Source organism: Leuciscus leuciscus (genome assembly GCF_965113295.1).
Source record: "Leuciscus leuciscus genome assembly, chromosome: 14".
In the NCBI taxonomy this organism is placed as follows: Eukaryota; Metazoa; Chordata; class Actinopteri; order Cypriniformes; family Leuciscidae; genus Leuciscus; species Leuciscus leuciscus.
The window spans coordinates 38,843,292-38,863,098 of NC_138738.1; the positions used below are offsets into that span (position 1 = coordinate 38,843,292).

Sequence of the window (19,807 nt, forward strand, 5' to 3'; positions counted from 1 at the left end):
GTTCACAGTCTTTAATTCATGTGAAGTCCTCTTAAATGCTTAATATGTGCTGGGGTTCTTTTGTCATATAGAGTATTTCATAATCCTCCTAACGAACGAGAGTGCTCTTTTTCCAAAGAACTCAGATAATGACAGAGTAGAGGAGTGATCTGGGTGTCACCAGGCCTGACAGCACCACACCTTCTGCATGGCAGACCTGGTATATGATAGATGCTTATATTCACCATATTCACAGTGTGGGTGTGTGATCTCAAGCCCTTTCTGTGACTAGATCAGTGTCAGGCTTTGTAATGCAGACCTTTCAGTCTTTATAGAATGCAGATTTATTATGCACTTATACAACAATGAAAATATCACCCCAAAAAAAAAAAAATATATATATTCTATTATACCACTTCATGGCTCATTATTAGTCATCTATGATGTTAAATCACATGAAACCTTTTAAGAACAAAACCTCATAATCAGAAGAAAGATTGCATTTCGTTAAATGCATTAATTTTGATGAAATTAAAGGTGCTGTATGTAACTTTTTCACTCTACTGAAGCATAAAAATACCATAATATGTTTGCATATATTGAAGAAACATGCTAAGTTCACATACTCGTTTCTCTGAAAAACACTTCTACATCCAGTTATTTTACTTGGAAATGTGCGTTTCCAGGCTGGAATGTTTGTTTTTGTTTTGGTCTGTGATACTGCACGTTGCCAATTTGCCAATTTTCATTGTCCATTGCGCTCGTTCCTGTTGTGTGTGCTCAAACTGGCAACCCGTGTGAGCGTCGAGACTGAGGAACAGGTGGCAGGAGAAACGAAGATCTCCGATATTTTGAATTGTACGGCAGTACCTGTTTCGACCACTAGTTGTCATTCTTACAAGCATTTTTTGTAGAATTTGTATTCAGATTTTAAAAAATTCACCATGAGCCCTCTTCATCCATTTATCATAATGTGACGCAAAAACAAACAAACAAAAACTGTTTTTTTAAATTGTAATAATACATCCAAGCAATGTTTGTTATACTGCCTTTAGTTTATGCTTATTTAAATACAAAATCTTCTTAACGGGACCTTCCTGGTGTGTATATATATATATATATATATATATATATATATAGCTCTGTGTGGAATATTGGCATCTTAAGTAAACTTTTTTTCCAGTAGATCTGGTATTGTATATGCTAGTACATTATGCCGACAAATTTAGCCAGTAAAGCTTTTAAAATGAAAATTATATCATTTTTCCTCCTTAAGCACAGTGAAGTGTGTCATTTTATATAAATTACAATGATGTGTACGGACACTTGCATGGAGCCATAGTATACACATGCATAAAAGTGTACATTTGCTGGCTCTAATCCTACAAATTCATTTATATAAATAGAATATAAAATTGGTCCCAAAATAGATCCTTGAGGAACACCTGCCTTTATTATTAGAGGAGTAGAATTATAATTATTTAGACACACTGAGTTCTTCCAGTCAAATAGTTAAAAAAAAAAAAAACACTTATATTGTGTATCTTATATTGTATCTGTAACTGTATTACAAAAACCTAATACATTTTAGCCTTTGCAAAAGAAGACCATGATCCACAGAATCAAATGCAAAATCAAATATAAAGTGCAACACGTGATTTTTTTTTTCAATCACCCATAAGATGAAACAACTCAGCATTTTTTAGACTGTGATCTCACCTTTATCCCAATAAAAGCAGATGTCTGATGATATGCATGTGCATTACTCATTGTGTGACCGCACATACTGCATCCACCCGCTGAAACGCACAGCACTCTGGTATGAGTGATTGCGTTACTGTTTTAGGTGTTGGTTCCGATTGCAACATTTTTCATGTTGACTTCACTTGAATGTGGTCTGACGTCTCAGGGAGGGGCTGAAGAATGTCATATATAAAGCACAATAACCGTAGAACCTGAATCTAACAGCAAACGACAACACAGCAGTATCTCATGGACGGTAAGCTTCAGTTATTTTACTATTCATGGTTGTGTTTTTAAAGAATTTACTGCTTTAATATTTTCTATGCATGTCATTTAATTTTATTAGATTACTGCTGCTATCATTTTTAGATTTTTTTAATAATAGTTGTTTATAAACGATTAATTGTTATTAATTTGAAATTTCTATTATCTACATAAACATTTTATGTTCAGTAATTCGTTATTTTAAATTATTTCTATTTTTATATAAAAAAAAAAAATTCAGCTGCCTCACAAATAATTTGAAATTTGCTCATTTTTGTACAGAGTTGAAGCTTCGAAATGTCCACCTGCAGCAGGTCCAGAACCAGATCCGGCACAAGACTGATGGTCTGAGCTCCAGCACTCTGGTGCTGCGCAGAGGACAGCCCTTCACCATCCTCATCAACTATGATGGACGGCCATTTGATCCACTGAAGGATAAACTGTTCTTCCGGATTGTTCTTGGTATGTTTGTGTGTTTGTGTGAGTGATAAATAAACGTGCAGCCTCATCTCACTCTCTCTCCATAACGATTATCAGTAAATAATCATATTTTCCAAATGCAGTTCGCAGATCGCTTAGAATCAGCATGAATCTGTGCATTAGGAAAGAAATTTAATTTATTCATTTATACATATTTAATATATATACATATAAACCTGGATTTTGTGTATTTAAAACACATTCAGTTTATTAGTACCATTAAAGAAATCTTACCTGTTTCAGTATGACTGACAAGTATGCATCACATTAGGTTTAATAGTTTGTTAATTTTAAGAGTGTGTAATTCAAATAGATGGAAACTTTATATGAAAACCAAATGCATAGATCTTAAATTTAGGCCTAAATGTTTTTTGAGTGAATCCTGCTCGATTGTGCTCATGAACTGAAAGAAAAAAAAGTGTTCGTAAGATGTACTCTATGTATATTACCATTTTTTATTTAATGAGGTAATTTATTCATCCCATAATAAAGCATTGCAATTACATGGCAATGTTTTAGTTAAAAATTATAGAAATCATTAAAAAAAAGTATCTATTGACTATTAGTCATTGATAAATAAATAAATAAATATATATTGGTTTATTCCAATACATGCAAATAAAAAAAAGGTATTGGTAGCACTTTATTTTACAGTCTTGTTCCTCACGTACATACTATACTTATTATATTAAGTGCAATTACTAGGTACTAACCCTGAACCCACCCCTAAATCTAACCTTAACCCATGTAGTTACCATATATTACCCTGTACTTTTCTTTAGATAATACAAAAGTGCACGCACTGTAAATTAAAGTGCAACCAAAGTATTTTGAGTGTAGGACAGATTGTCATATGGGTTCTACACACATATTGCTTAACAGCTCAGAGCTTATAGCAAGTCAGTCTTGAAAGGTTATTGATAAAAACGAATTCCTTTATGGAGAACATGAGTAGTATTTGACTTCCAGAGCCCTATTTTTGTGTTTAAGTCTGAACCCCACTGTGTTCACCGCAGGGCCGCTGTCTGTGGAGGTGCCGGTCTCCGGGTCTGGACAACCTTCTCCGTCTCAATGGAGTGCCATTCTGGAGAGGAGGGTACCGGACCCGAACGCAGGCCGTACTCTGACCGTATCACTGTATAGCCCTGCATCTTCCTCAGTAGGAGTCTATACACTTCACCTGAGAGTCGAGACCCGCGGGAGCATCAAATCCCATGTGCTCGGAGAGTTCACGCTCCTCTGCAACCCCTGGTGCCAAGGTGAGCAGGAGGAAAAACTGTAAATGAACAATAGTATGTACCTGTATGAGTTTCTGTGTTCTGTTAAACACAAAAGAAGATATTTTGGTCCCCATTGACTTCTATATAAAAAAAAATTGTCGTACTAGTCAATGGGGTCCAGAAATGTTTGGTTACTAACATTCTTCAAATTATCTTCTTTTGTGTTCAACATAACGAAAAAACATACACATTCAAGTCACTATGATATTCTGGTCTCTAGATAGGCTATCATAAGTCTTAGGGGCTGTTTACACCTGGCCACTTCATGCGTTTTCTCAGATCGGATAGCTATCCGGTTTGGTGTGTCCCGGGGCTTTAGGGGATGTCTACACCTGATCACTTCATGCTATCATAGCTATCCGATCGTGAAAAGACCAGGTGTAAATGCTCTCCGAAACGCATTCGAGACGGATTTGAATCCGATTGTTCAAACCACTTCAGGAGGAGGTCTGAGACACGTTCCAGGCGAAACTGGACAAGTGTAAATGAATCTGGTTGTTGAAACCACATATTTAAATTGTACTCCTCCCAAAAATCCGTCCTTTCCGTCCTTCGGATGAGACGTAAAACCGAGGTCCTGACTCTCTGTGGTCATTAAAAATCCCAGGATGTCTTTCGAAAGAGTAGGGGTGTAACCCCGGCATCCGGGCCAAATTTGCCCCTTGGCCTCTGTCCATCATGGCCTCCTAATCATCCTCATATACTGATTGGCTTGATCACTGTCTCCTCTCCACCAGTAAGCTGGTGTGTGGTGGGCGTTCTGGCGCAATATGGCTGCCGTTGCATCATCCAAGTGGATGCTGCACATTGGTGGTGGTTGAGGAGATTCCCCCCTTCTATGTAAAGCGCTTTGAGTGCCGAGAAAAGTGCTATATAAATGTAATGAATTATTAATTATTATTATTATTATTAAAATGCTTTACACTGTTAGTGAAATGTGACCAAATTCCGATTTTTTGCTCATATGTGACACAGATCCGATGTGTTCTATGACAGTGTAAACGGAAAAAAACGCATCCATTCGGATATTTCGAGATCGGTTTCAGGCCTCATTCATTTGTGGAAATAAATCGGATATGTGCCAATGCGACTGTCATGTAAACAGGCAGATCGGATTTTCTGAGGCATTAGGCAGCGTCTCCGCGATTTAATGACGAGAGAAACCCCGACGCACTTCTGCAAAGGGACGGATGGCCCGACGAAAGGAATGTGGACAAACGTTGACGCAACATATTGTTGTACACAACAAAATTTCGGACCCACTGCTCCTCTTTAAAGCCAATATTTAAACACAATATGCTCCCACCAGTCCTGAGATCTCTCTCACACACAATAACTGAAGCATATGTGCAATGATGGCACTTTTCGTCGTCCAATTCGCCTCAGAATCATGGTGATGTTTGGCGAACTTCGCATAACAAATCAGAATTGGGCATCAAGACCTGCAATGTAAACGAAGATATTCTGGTCTCTAGATAGGCTATCATAAGGGGCTGTTTACACCTGGCCACTTAATGCGTTTTCTGTGATCGCATAGCTATCCGATCGTGAAAAGACCACGTGTAAATGCTCTCTGAAACGTGAGACGGATTTCAATATCACTCAAACCACTTCAGGAGGAGGTCTGAGACACATTCCAGACGAAACTGGACAAGTGTAAATGCATCTGGTTGTTGAAACCACATATGTAAATTTTACTTCTCCCAAAAATGGTAAAAAATAAATGTGGGAGAGCGTGTTATAGGCTAAATGTCATGATATGACGACGCTACTGCAACACGCATCGCCGCAGATGAGCATCAATTCATCAAGCCAACGTGCAAACTTTCGCAAATCAAAGTGAAAGTAAGTCGCAGATGCTTAACACACAATCATCTTAAAAAAATGTAATCTGACCCCAAACCTTTGAACGGTATAGTGTAATAATATGTTGAATAGTGATGTCTTTCATTTTATAGAACTTCACCTACATACAAAACCCTTAGCTGTGGTAAAATCACTGTAATGCACGGCTTATTGCTTTCATTTATTGTCATTATACCAAGCTCACCCTCTTCTGTTATTCTGCAGCTGATTCTGTGTTCCTGCAGTCAGAGGATCTGAGGAATGAATACATCAGGAATGACTTCGGTCTGCTGTTTAAAGGCAGCTCTGGGAACGTCGCCTCCAGACCCTGGTCTTTCGATCAGGTGAGACGTTTGACTGTTGAATCTGAAGGCACGGCACTGAAAAAGCTTCTCATTAACACCTGACACGCATGTATTTTCAGTATGAAAAAGGAATATTGGACATCTGTATGAAGTTGCTGCAGCTGAGTCCTCAATCTCAAGCGGACGCGAGGAAAGATCTTCTGAACCGCAGCAGTCCGGTGTACATCAGTCGTGTGATCTCAGCTATGGTGAGGAGGATCTCCTCTTATTCTCTGCTCTCCACTCACTCTCTCCATGTGCTCCACTCAGTCTCTCTGTCGTTCTCATCAGGTGAACTGTCAGGATGATAAAGGTGTGTTAATGGGGAACTGGTCAGGAAAGTACAATGATGGTGTAAACCCCTCCACGTGGTCCGGCAGCGCAGATATTCTCTGGAAGTGGTCAGAAACACAATTCAGCCCTGTGAGATACGGACAGTGCTGGGTGTTCGCTGCTGTCATGTGTACAGGTGCGACCAGTATGAGCTCTTACACTACCGTTAGAACGTTTGGGGTCAGATTATTATTAAAAAATATATAATAATAAATGAGTATTTTTATGTAGCAAGGATGCATTAAATAAAATAAAAGTGGCAGTAAAGACATTTATAATGTTACAAAATATTTCTGTTTCAAATAAATAATGTTCTTTTGAACTTTCTATTCATCAAATGCATCAGTTTCCACAAAAATGTGAAGCAGCACAACTGTTTTCAACATTGATAATAATCATAAATGTTTCTTGAGCAGCAAAGCAGCATATAAGAATGATTTCTGAAGGATCATGGACTAAATTACATTTTACAATATTATTCACATAGAAAACAGCTATTTTAAATTTACTGTATTTTTTATCAAATAAATGCAGCCTTGATGAACATTAGAGGCTTCTTTTAAAAAACTTTTTTTTTTAAATGTCCTTAAAGTTTAAATTTACCCCAAAATCTCACAAACCGGTATGCTGTAATTTTCTGTGAAACACAAAAGGAGATGTTAGGAAGAAAGTTCACGCTGCTCTTTTTCATACAGTGAAAATGGACGGTGATTTATACAGCCAAGCTCCAAAAGAGTCAATGGCTTTGTGTTTCTCAGATTGTGCTGAGTAAAATAATCTGTGTTTGGGGTGTGTAATTGTTATGTTTTTGGGTGAAGTATTCCTTTAATGGGTCACTGGTAATTGAATTAGTGCTGTTGATGATCGATATATAAAATGCATTTGTTTGTGTCACAGTAATGAGAGCCCTCGGCATTCCAACTCGAGTGGTCACCAACTTTAACTCCGCTCACGACACAAACGCGAACATGGTGATTGAGGAATATTACTCGGAGAAGGGGGAAAAGCTGTCCATCGGTCGGGATAGCGTCTGGTGAGTTACACCTTGAAAGCTAAAAAGTCTTCTTATTATAGTTATGTTGCTAAAACATTCACTACTTTTCAAAAGTCTGGGGTCGGAAATATTTTTAAATGTTTTTGAAAGAAGTCTCTTCTGCTCACCAATGCTGCATTTATTTGATCAAAAATACAGTAAAAACAGTGAAATATTATTACAATTTAAAATACTTTTCTATTTGATTGTTTTAAACTGTAATTTATTCCTGTGATCAAAGCTGAGTTTTCAGCATCATTGCTCCAGTCTTCAGTGTCACATGATCCTTCAGAAATCATTCTAATTTAATAATGATGATTTGCTGCTTTTTATTTTTGTGAAAACCGTGATATTTTTTTGCAGGATTGTTGATGAATAAAGAAAGTTCAAAAGAACAACATTTATTTGGAATAGAAATATTTTGTAACATTATAAATGTCTTTATTGTCCCTTTTGATCAATGTAATGCAAATATTACTGACCCCAAACTTTCGAACGGTAATGCACTTAATTTTTATGTGTGAAGTCTTTTAATGTGTTTCTTTAGGCTCTGCTCCTTATTAGGATGCAGTACCTTTACAAATAAACCTGAATTGATTGCGGTTGAAATGAATTGTTCAGTGTTTTAATTTGACAAAATGTGAGTTAAAAGTGTTTGGGCTTTTTCAGGAACTTCCATGTGTGGGTGGAGAGTTGGATGAAGAGGCCTGATCTAGATGGAGATTATGACGGCTGGCAGGTTCTTGACCCCACGCCGCAAGAGACAAGCGCCGGTCAGTCAATGCTAATGCATATAGAAAACTCAAATGCTTTTTATCCCTGCATGCGAATAAGACCAATTGCTACCATTTGATATGATGCTGTTGATGCTAAAACATAAACTGAATCTGTCACAGGAATGTACCGCTGTGGTCCTGCTGCTGTGAAAGCCGTTTATGAGCAGAAGGTGAACGCGCCATACGATGTGCCGTTCGTTTACGCAGAAGTCAATGCAGATTTGCGTAGAATAATCATCAGAGATGGGAAGATATTAGCAACCAGCGTTGACAAAGACATAGTCGGAGCCCTGATCTGCACCAAACGTCCCGGTCCAGCCATGCTCATGCAGGACATCACGTCAGAATACAAAACTGAGCTGGGTAAGAGAAACACTGAGAAAGAATAAGAAAAATACTTACTGTTCAATAGATTTTTATACATAAAACAACAACAACTGATTTCTTTCACATTTAGATAAAATGCCATTTATGTTCAGAAGTGATGGTAAGTCATTTTATCTTTCCATTTTTTAAGATGAAGTGTGTAATTAATCTAGTATCAGCAGCATCAGCAAAATATAACAAAGAATGGTTGATGTTAAACAAGACTTTGGTTGATGTTGAGTTTATTTTAAAATATTTCCTCAAAGTCTAGTTTAATAATATTTTTAGTGTTTTTTTTTATGCTTTTTAACAAGAGAGATAAAAAAAGAAAATTACAATAAATAAATATTTTTTAACATATTACCAGATATCATGATGAGATCAAAAGTATTTCTTACTCTCTGAATACAATTGTGTATGCTCACACCAAGAAATAAAATTATAATATATATATATATATATATATATTTATCCTCATATTTTAATGTTTTATCTACGTATACAATTCTGATGATATTTTTTAGATATTTATTATTTATTATATTAAAATATTTTTTTGTAATATTCCTTTCCAGCTCGAGGTGGTGGAGGTACTACTGAAAGATTCGGTAGGTTTTAGCATTTGGCTTTTCTTCCCACATTAATACTGCTCTTTGATTGTTTAATATAACAAGTGATTTTTCATGTCTTTTCATGCAGTTCCTCAGGGCATTAATAGATATCAAGATGAGAAAAGTATTTCTTACTCTCTGAACACAATTGTGTATGCTCACACCAAAATAAACAGAAATAATAATAAAAAAGAAATAAATGCAAAAGAAAAATATATAAATAAAAAATATATACAAAAGTAATCACAATTATAATAATAATAAAAATAAGTAGCCAAAAGTGATGTCGAGTCTATAGGGAAATTGACAACCCTTTATTTAAATTGGAATACAAATTTGTTAAAGATTTTGTTAGCATATATTGCGTTGTTGTGCTTAGAGTCCATAGTTTTATTTGGGACAGTAATGCAATGAAACATGCCAAATTCTGCAGCCATAAGTTTTGGCCAGGCTGTCAAAGAAAACAATTATAAACACATGCACAAAACAAGAGAGAACCAACAAAATATTAATAACTGGTTATGTTGTAGTCAATGCATGCTTTTTCCCATCTCAGCCTTTTGTTTTCTATGCATTTTTCTGAATAGAAATCTAAAATTGTAGCTGTAGTTCGCAAATAACTTTTTCAGATAAATACCATAACCAAGTTTTGTTCTTCCCTCATATTTAAAATTTATGAAATATTTTCCTCATATTTTGATGTTTTAATCAAGCTTGTAGGGTCGTTATCTAAGTATGCAATTTTATCCCAATATTTTTTGTAATTCATCTTCATTTTAAAAATACTCTCTTCCAGCTCGAAGTGGTGAAGGTGCTAATGGAAGAGGCGGTACGTTTTAGCATTTGGTTTTTCTTCCCACATTAATAATGCTCTTTGATTGTTTGAGTGATATAACAGTGATTTTTCATGTCTTTGCATGCAGTTCTTCAGGGCATTGGAGTTTCTCTCCAGCTTGTGAAAGCACCTGTAGTCGGAGAAAACATTTCTTTCATCGTCAAAATCATTAACAACATGGCAATTCCAAAACTGCTGAGAAAATACGTGAACGCTCAGAACAAAGAGTACAACCGTAATCCCACTGGAACCTTCTGGGAGGCTCATGATGATCTGACGATCGGCCCGAATGAAAGTAAGAATTCTGCAACCGATATTAAAGTGCTTAAACTGAGTTCAAATGTACTTAGGACTAATTGTTTTCCAATTGTTTTACGGCGGGCGCGTACTGGACAGAGCAGTGCCAAGGCTGGGTCTTCATTGACAGGAACTTAAGCTAAACTGTTTGTAAAGGCTCAAAGGAAGCACTCTACAGGGCAGTTAGAACCACTGAGAGGTCCCAAGAGGGTACAAGAGGAGGGCGAGGAGGATTCAGTCTCCTCGCTCCTCTCAGGAACCTGATGACCAGGTCGTGCTTCCCCACGGACTTACCTTCAACTGCGTCGTGATGTGCGGCGATAACGGCAACATACACTTTCAGGGTGGAGGGAGACAGCCTTCACTCCAACCCTTCTTGCAGGAAGAAAAGCACGACACTGATCGGGCATTTTCTGGGGTCTTCTCAGCGAGAAGAGCACCAGGTGACGAAGAGGTTCCACTTCAATGCGTAGGCATGTCTCGTGGACGATGCTCTAGCGGAAGTGAAGGTAGCCACCACCGGTGGTGGTAGGGTACTCAAACCTGCTTGAGGCAAATGCAGCATGTCCATTGCACATGGCACCCCAGTGGAACCGCACTCTTGCCCTCGAACTGTCTCAGGCAAGTCAGCAGTGACTGCGTGTGCTCGCTCATTAGCTGCGCACACATGACGACCGAGTCGATTTCCATACCGAGAAAAGAGATCCTCTGCACAGGGGAGAGTTTGCTCTTTTCCCAGTTGACCTGAAGGCCCAGGCGGGCTAGGTGCCGGAGCGCTATGTCCCTGTGTTCGCAAACCTGGTCTCGAGAGTAAGCTAGGATCAACCAGTCATCGAGATAGTTCAGGATGCGAGCCCCGTCTTGCCGTAGTGGCACAAGGGCTGCCTCGACAACTTTCGTGAAGACGCGAGGAGACAGGGCTAGCCCGAATGGGAGAACCGTGTACTGATATGCCCGCCCCTCGAAAGCAAACCGTAGAAACGCTCTGTGTCGAGGAAGAATGGAGACATGAAAGTAGGTGTCCTTCAGGTCGTTCGCTGCAAACCAATCCTGTGGCTGCACACATTCGAAAATGCGTTTGGCCGTGAGCATCTTGAACAGAAGCCTGTGAAGGGATCGTTTCAAGATGTGTTGGTCCAGGATTGGCCGTAACCCTCCGGATTTCTTGGGTACAATGAAATAGGGGCTGTAGAAGCCGGACTTCATTTCGGCTGGAGGGACAGTCTCGTTTGCACCCTTCGCTAGTAGGGTGGCGACCTCCGTACGCATGACAGGGACATTGCCACCGACCATGGTGTAGCGGACTCCCCGGAAGCGGGGAGGAGACCGTGCGAACTGAATCGCATAGCCGAGCCTGATGGTTCTCGCGACCCAGTAGGACAGGTTGGGAAGCTCTAGCTAAGCTCCCAAGAACTGTACCAGCGGGTGTCATGCGAACCACAGACGTACCCTCGATGGGGCAGCCAGGCGGAATGACCGGCCCGGACGTGGGAGACATAGCGTCCCGGTGTGGGGGCACGGTCATAAGCCGCATCCTGACAGAGTAGGCCAGGGAAGGACCAGCGTTCCACGTGGGCCTGCTCTAACAGGGGTCTGGCAACAGAGTGGGACGAGAGTGGCAAGGCAGAGCGTCGCACACTGCCATCCACGGCCTCTTGGGGCTCAGAGGAAGGGGCATCAGTTCTTAGAAAAAAGGACTGGTCCTGCTACCAGCTCCTGAGAAGAACTGAGCCCTAACTCCAAGCTGCCCGTCTCAGGAGTGCTGTTTAGCCTGGCGTTTGGCCGGCGTTTGAGCCCTAATGGCGCAGTGACCTTTCCGCGTTCTGTCAGAGTTGGCCAGGGCGTTCCACGGCGGCAAAGGTGGCCCACAGCTCTGCATGCCTGTGACCATGGTCGCTGCGCCAATGAGGGCAGTGAAGGTGGAGGACGCCCGCGGGCCGCAATAAGTCAACGGGGACTTCCGCGACCCGGTGGAGTCCTGATGCACATCTGGGAAGAAAGGCACTGGGGCACGCCCAGGAACTAATCGTCCAGCCTACAGCGCTCGGGGGAGGGGCGGCGCCACTCCAACTGATGTTTTCAGCTGCCCGGGAAAGCATGGCCGTCAGCTCTGGATCTGACTCTGCTAACGTTGGCACTCCCGAGGGAGGCAACGCAGTCGAATCCTCATTTCCAGAGGAATCAAGCCCGCCTTGTGATGCTGTGAGTGACATGACATCATCCGCCGGAGCTCCAAATGAAAACACGGGGTCCCCGAGAGGAACCAGGCACACACGGAAGCCCCACGGTTTGCGATGTGGAGGGGGGCGTGGCCCGCGGAATGACTCGTTGGTTATTGTGCCACACCTTAACCCTCAGATCACCCTGGCCACCAGCCAAAGTACCCCCTCTCGAAGAAGAGATAGATTGGTGTGTGGCAGAGGGAACTCTACCCACACAGAGATCATTGAGTCTCGATCTAAACATCGCAGTGGTCATGTTCCCGCAATGAAAAAATGACTCATCCGCAAGCGCTGTCGAGCGTGATTAACACGCGAAACAGCACTCGTGACCGTTAGGCAGATTAATCACGCACCCACATCCAGAAAACACACAGGCGAGCCATCTTGAAAAAGATGTGCCATGTGCAGCTCTTTTAGAGTGAGGAAAAAGCTCAGCAGAGTGCTGAAACGCCCAGGGAGAAGCATACACACAGTCGGCAGATCACTGCACAGACCAGCAGCAGGCAATGTGATCTTGCTGGAACGCGCTGTTGCACCAACACACTGGAGAGCCGCTCGTCTCGTAGAGTGAAGATAATTCAGATTGGCTTGTGGGAGTGAAGAAAACTCTTGGCTCCGAAGCGAAAACATAACTGCATGTTGCCAAAGTACTTCCTTTTATACCCACGAGGTGGCGCGGATTTACGCTATGCAAATTCCACAGACCCATGGCATTTTCTTGCCATTGGCTCGTTTTGTATACTCGAAGGTGAGAGGCTTTCTAAGCGAAACCCCATTCATCCTCACGACGTAACTCTAGTGACCACGAAAGGGAACTGGTGGTTATGGTAAGGGGCGGGACATTTCCCAAACACACTCAAAACGCCTGACCAATCACAACAAACTGATCCAGCCGACCAATCAGAGCACAGTGTGCTTTTCAGAAGGAGGAGCTTCATAGAGACAGGAACTAAACAGAGCATTAGGGTTACTGAGTTAATTTCGTCTGTAAAGCAGCTCTTAAACAAAAAAAATGTGTAATTGTTCAGCGGAAGTCGGTAAAGTGTTGATTCAGTTCCGTTGTATAGATCATCAATTACTAATTTAGTTAATTTAATCTATAAAGCAGTTCTGCAGAAAATAGCTGCTACAATGTCAAATATGTGAAAAATATATATTTTTAACATTCAGGCATGAAAACCTATTCTAGTAGAGCCCAAAAACAAAATCAAAACTTTGTAAAAGGGCATAATATGGCCTTTAAAAAAATAAACTAGACACTAGACACTGTGCAGTAAACTATGATTCCTTTCTGAACACAGTTAGCATATGCATAACAAATTTCTTAGAATCTAATAACACCCATCTGGATAGTATTGGACTACATGATTTTGACTACCACAAAAATGTGTTGAAATGATTCATTAGGAATTGCGCAATCAACTCCATGATTCCTGTTTGTTGTACTCCACCAGCTGTGACTGTAAAACACGAGATCTCCTTCAACAATTACATGCTGAATGAGGTTAGGGAGGATTGCCTGGTTAACCTGGCTGTGGTTATAGAGGATGTGAAGTCTCAGGAGAGAGTACTGGTTTCAGAAGAGTTCAACATCAGCAGCCCTGCCCTCAATATACAGGTATTGGTGGCCCATCATAGACATTATTTATTTATTTATATATATACTGTATATGCACCGGGATGCACCGATATGAACATTTTGGCCGATACCGATAACCGCTAATTCTTTATATTTCTAAGCCGATAACCGGTATATTGGCCGATAAATAAAAAAAATATATATAATTTTTGAGAGCCTGATTACAAAAACAAAAGTCTCACCATTTAAAACCATGTCCCAAGCACACAATTATGATGTTTTCATAATTTTATGTAGCTGATATGCCAGACTTGCACTGCACATGTTTGTTTTTTCCTTATTTGTATCTGAGGCATCTCAGCTGAAGGAAATAATCCATTATTTATCGGCTTTAATATATCGGCCCACTTTTCTTATCGGGACGAAAATAATAACACAAAAAATGTACATATATCGTCCGATACCGATATGGTGGCTGATGTATCGTGCATCCCTAATATATATATATTGAGCTCCTTTCATGGACAAAGAGCCTCATTATACAATGGGTTGCAAATGCAGTTTCATGTTGACTTTAAGAAACAACACAATGTTTGTTTTGTGACTATAAAAAACAACCGGATAACAGTTTAATTTAAACACGTGCATCACTCCAAGATCATAGGATATTATAAAAATAGATTTTTGGCATAATTGAATTCAGAAGTAATAAAGAAATAAAGCAATTTAATAAGAACCCTGTGTTTTCTTCCAGATTCAAAACGAGTCCTCGGTCATCATCAACACACAGCAAGTTGCCACGGTAACCTTTACCAACCCATTCAGCATTGCAGTGAGCGGTGACCTCATCGTAGCGGGTTCAGGACTCTTGGAGGAGAAGGTTCAGATGAGGTACGTGAAGTGTTTCAGTTCAATTTTTAGAGCGATCGATCACCAAATAAATGCACAAAAATAACCATGTAATTCAGTTAAATTACTGTTTTCGAAAAGGTTTCTCAAACACACACCCCGTCTGCCATTGGTCAGTCAAACAGATGGCTCCGCCCCAAACACACACCATTGGTTGATACGGTGTGTTGGGCTGATGCATGTAATTGTAAAAATTTACCATGGTGACCATAATACCATAGTGATTTTACTTAGATAAATAATACAATTGTAATCATTTAAAAAGTAATTAAAATAACATTCTTACACTGTTTAAAAAAGTTTCAATATTCATCTATTTTGTACTGTTTAACAGTAGTAACCGTCATAGTATAGTAACTTTGGTATTTTAGCACACACATGATTCCCATGGTAAATTTAGCTCACATACCTGACTCTGAAGGGCGTCTAACAGTCTAGTGCATACAGTAATATCTGTAAAGTGGGTGGGGTTGTTCCTGACATTTTTGACATCTTTATCTTGTTTATCTGTGACATCAGTTTCACTGCAGCTGTGTCTATTAAAAGTGTCAGTACCTGCACCGGCCTGCATTTCAGAAACACTAAAATCACTGTTTATTTCAGTTTCTCTGTGTGTATTGAGTAATCATATGCATAACAGAAACAGTGTACATTAATCTGTGTGTTAAACTTGCAGATTTGCCCCATAGTACAATATAAACTCTCAGACTTAAAGTAGTGGACCAACAGAATTAAAGTTATATCTTAAATGTAAGTTAAAGCTAGGATCAAAATTATGCTTTAAATGCAAGTTTGTTTAAGTTTGCTGCAACAGAATTATTATAAGTTATAAATGATTATTATTACATAAGCCTTGATTTTATCTAGATTTAGGATGAATCCTTGTGTAAATCACTAACCCTGAACAAGAGCAGTAGTAATAGTGATTTCCCTGTCTTGAAATGTCCTGTTCTTTATATCTCAGGCTTACGATCCAGCCTCGAGAAACCATGAGGAGGCCCATCCGTTTCATTCCCAGGATGACGGGAGCCAAGATGCTTCACGCTAGTTTAGTGCTGACCGCTCAGTCCACCGTCCTCCGTGGATTCAAGACCGTCACTGTTCAAGCAGCTTAGAGGGAAACACCTTTACAATGATTGTGAACACTCAACATGAAAAACTTAGCTAGTGGCTTGAAGCACCTTTAGAAATGATTGCTTTCTATTTACATTTCTTTCAATGTAATTGAATCACTCTGAATTGTGTGTGCCAAGTTTATATTGGAAAAGGCCTGAAAATAAAGTTTATTTTCATAATATGTCCATGCATTTTGCTTGTTTGCACTCTGTCCACATGTATTTGCCACCAGAGGGCAGAATAGTGAAGCCATTCACACCGGAGACTCTCAGGTTCAGTGAGTGCACACTTACTGCAGTGAAAACATTTCAAACACTGGCATGTTGAAACACATTACAGATATTTTAGAAAAAGGCTGACAATGTATCACTGAAGAATATGAGCATTACATAAATAAAAAGACCACAGACTACACAAGTCCTTCTTTAACTTGAGGTAGTTTTGTGTCCCTTCATGGTTGGATTTTTAGTAAGATATTTTGACTTATTTTTGTTGCATGTCCTGGAAACGTTCGATAGTGCATTCATTTTTTCTTTTTTTAATACTTTTATGCATATATTTATTTTTCCCACCATTGTCCTAGACGATGTTAAAATATCTAACAGAACTAAAAGCCATAAAACTCACACCCCTGGTTTCAGACTAGACTTTAAGGTAGTCCCAGACTAATGTAGCGAATTAGCTCAAAAAAGGGGAATATATATTTAATAATTAATCATACTGTTTATGATAAATGATATATAGATAGGCTAGATCAATTTTTAGAATAACCTTTAACAGAATTAATTTAACATCGAATAATCTGTTCGTCCACCAAACCGACAGTACGATCTTCTTATCAACTCTCAAGAAGGGTTATTTTTCTGGTCATGAAGAATAACTTGCCTGTTCTATTAGATTACTATACTGTAAAGTACTCAACAATATAAAAGCTTGTAGATTAAGATCTCACTTTTGAGACTTTTAAGAGACAGAGGCAATAAAGCGTAGGCTATAATGGGTTTTAATAAATGAAATAACGAGAAAGAAAGAAAGAGAGAATGAGAAATATCAAAAACAATTAACCTTTGAGAGCCAGCAAAGAATCAAATCACCTTAAAGCAGGGGCAAACAATCTTAAACGCATCTAAATCCCGATAGAAATAATACTTGCATGGATCTTTGGTGCTGAATGCGCACGCGCGTGTGTGTGTGTGTGTGTGTGTGTGTGTGTGTGTGTGTGTGTGAGATGATCCTGGGTCCTGAGTTTGAAGCGTTCTGTTCTTCCGGAGAGCCCGTCGTTCGCGGGAAGTTCAAAAGGTTTAGCACATTAGTTGCCGGAAATTAGAACCTCGGATTCAGGAGGAACAGTGGACCAGCTCTATACCCTCTACAGGTACCCCTTTTCCACCAAGGCAGAGCTGGTGCTGGTTCGGAGCCAGAGCCTAGTTTCAAATCGGTTCTTTGTTTTTCCACCGCCAAAGCACCAGCTCCGAACCAGAAAAACTGGTTCTTAAGTAGCACCAAATCATTGCAGGGTCTAGAACGGAGCCAAGAAAGAACCGCTTGCGTCAGAGGCTGGGGGCGGGGTTACCGTGGCCAACAAGACTGAAGAGAAACTTGTGACCGCCATTTTTAAATAGCAGCTAGTCGAGCTAATAGCAGCTCGATTATAATATCCGTCTATGTAAGTTACGGCGAGCTGCACGAACGCGTTGGATTCGCCGTGTTTGGATGCCGATTTATTTTCGCAAACCCATGAGCATCCATAGTAACGCAACGTCTATTATTGTTGATGCCTTGTTCGAGATGCATCGGAGCAGCGTGGACCGATCAGAGCTGCGGGAGTGTTTGGAGATCATACGACTCCTTGTGCTTTTTGATCGCTTTCGCAGTGCTTTGATTTCATGTGCTGATCGTTCTGCGAGAAGCCGATGCATCTCGAACAAGTCTGGTGTGTTTGTGTTTGGCGCTGCCGGACTAGCGTTGCTGGGCAACATGATACGTATGCAGTGACGTAAGATATAGCTCTGTTGTGGCTCTCTGGCCGGTGGAAACGCAAACCGGTTCGTCAGTCGAACCAACTCCGAACTGGCAATAGCTCTAGCTCTGAACCAGCACCCGGTTCTTGTTGGTGGAAAAGGGGTAAGGGTGCTGGAGGGTTCATGGGAGTTTGCCCAACCAATCCACATGTGCTTTGTGGATTTGGAGAAGGCATTCGACTGTGTCCCTCGCGGCGGCCTGTGGAGGGTGCTCCGGGAGTATGGGGTCCGGGGTCCTTTGCTAAGGGCTGTCCGGTCCCTGTACGACCGAAGCAGGAGCTTGGTTCGCATTGCCGGCAGTAAGTCAGACTTGTTCCCGGTGCATGCTGGACTCCGGCAGGGCTGCCCTTTGTCGCCGGTTCTGTTCATAATTTTTATGGACAGAATTTCTAGGCGCAGCCAGGGGCCGGAGGGTGTCAGGTTTGGTGACAACACGATTTCGTCTCTGCTCTTTGCGGATGATGTTGTCGTGTTGGCCTCATCAAACCAGGACCTTCAGCATGCACGGTTTGCAGCCGAGTGTGAAGCGGAGGCCATGGTCCTCAGTCGGAAAAGGGTGGCTTGCCCACTTCAGGTTGGTGGAGAGTTCCTGCCTCAAGTGGAGGAGTTTAAGTATCTTGGGGTTTTGTTCACGAGTGAGGGAAGGATGGAACGGGAGATTGACAGACGGATCGGTGCAGCTTCTGCAGTAAGGCGGTCGCTGTACCGGTCTGTCGTGGTGAAGAAAGAGCTGAGCCGCAAGGCGAAGCTCTCGATTTACCGGTCAATCTACGTTCCTACTCTCACCTATGGTCATAAGCTTTGGGTCATGACCGAAAGGAGAAGATCCCGGATACAGGCGGCCGAAATGAGCTTTCTCCGCAGGGTGGCTGGGCGATCCCTTAGAGATAGGGTGAGAAGCTCAGTCACTCGGGAGGAGCTCAGAGTAGAGCCGCTGCTCCTCCACATCGAGAGGGGTCAGCTGAGGTGGCTCGGGCATCTGTTCCGGATGCCTCCTGGACGCCTTCCCGGGAAGGTGTTCCGGGCGCGTCCCACTGGGAGGAGACCCCGGGGAAGACCTAGGACACGCTGGAGAGACTATGTCTCCCGGCTGGCCTGGGAACGCCTCGGTGTCCCCCCGGAAGAGCTGGAGGAAGTGTCTAGGGAGAGGGAAGTCTGGGCATCTCTGCTTAGACTGCTGCCCCCGCGACCCGGCCCCGGATAAGCGGAAGAAGATGGATGGATGGATGGATGGATGGATGGATGGATGGATGGATGGATGGAGTTGCCGGAAATTCAGGCTAAGTCCATTTCACCCGGAGATAGAAATGAATGAGCACGGAATTCAAGACTAAAACGTAAGACAATACAAAATACAAGACCAAGAAGTAAGACGTAAGGACTGAGATGTAAAGAAAAAGAGATAGCAATGAGCCATCAACCTTGACCTTTAACACCTATTTTGGGGGAACTTTTAGCGGGAGAGAGTTTCTTTGTCTCCTTCTGACAGTCTAATTTTCATGTTTTATGATGGTGTCCAGAATTGGTCATTTCTACTCCAAAGGATGGTAAACATAGTATAGGCCTATACATTTTATCGTAACCTACTATGTATATATATATATATATATATATATATATATATATATATATATAGCTTAATTCGGTACAAAGAAAGACATGTCTGGAAGATACAAAAGTAGAGATACATTCTTACACTTGAATATAAGCGTTTAGAGTTTAACTAACACAACTAGAAAGTCACTAAAAGTGGCAATGGGGCAATTTGATCTAG

The 19,807-nt window shown here is 41.0% G+C and overlaps 1 protein-coding gene across 1 annotated transcript; it reads left to right on the forward strand.

Annotated features, from left to right (window-relative positions):
- The first annotated feature begins 1,868 nt into the window (after positions 1 to 1,868).
- On the forward strand, positions 1,869 to 16,193 carry LOC309473891 (protein-glutamine gamma-glutamyltransferase 5-like). The gene is made up of 16 exons (XM_082136137.1): positions 1,869 to 1,978; positions 2,269 to 2,448; positions 3,483 to 3,725; positions 5,817 to 5,935; positions 6,016 to 6,144; positions 6,227 to 6,404; positions 7,166 to 7,301; positions 7,971 to 8,074; positions 8,198 to 8,440; positions 8,535 to 8,564; positions 9,019 to 9,051; positions 9,851 to 9,883; positions 9,978 to 10,184; positions 13,863 to 14,026; positions 14,742 to 14,878; positions 15,861 to 16,193. The coding sequence occupies exons 1-16, from the start codon at positions 1,972 to 1,974 to the stop codon at positions 16,009 to 16,011; spliced, it is 2,094 nt and encodes a 697-aa protein (XP_081992263.1). The 5' UTR covers positions 1,869 to 1,971; the 3' UTR covers positions 16,012 to 16,193.
- The last annotated feature ends 3,614 nt before the right edge of the window (positions 16,194 to 19,807 follow it).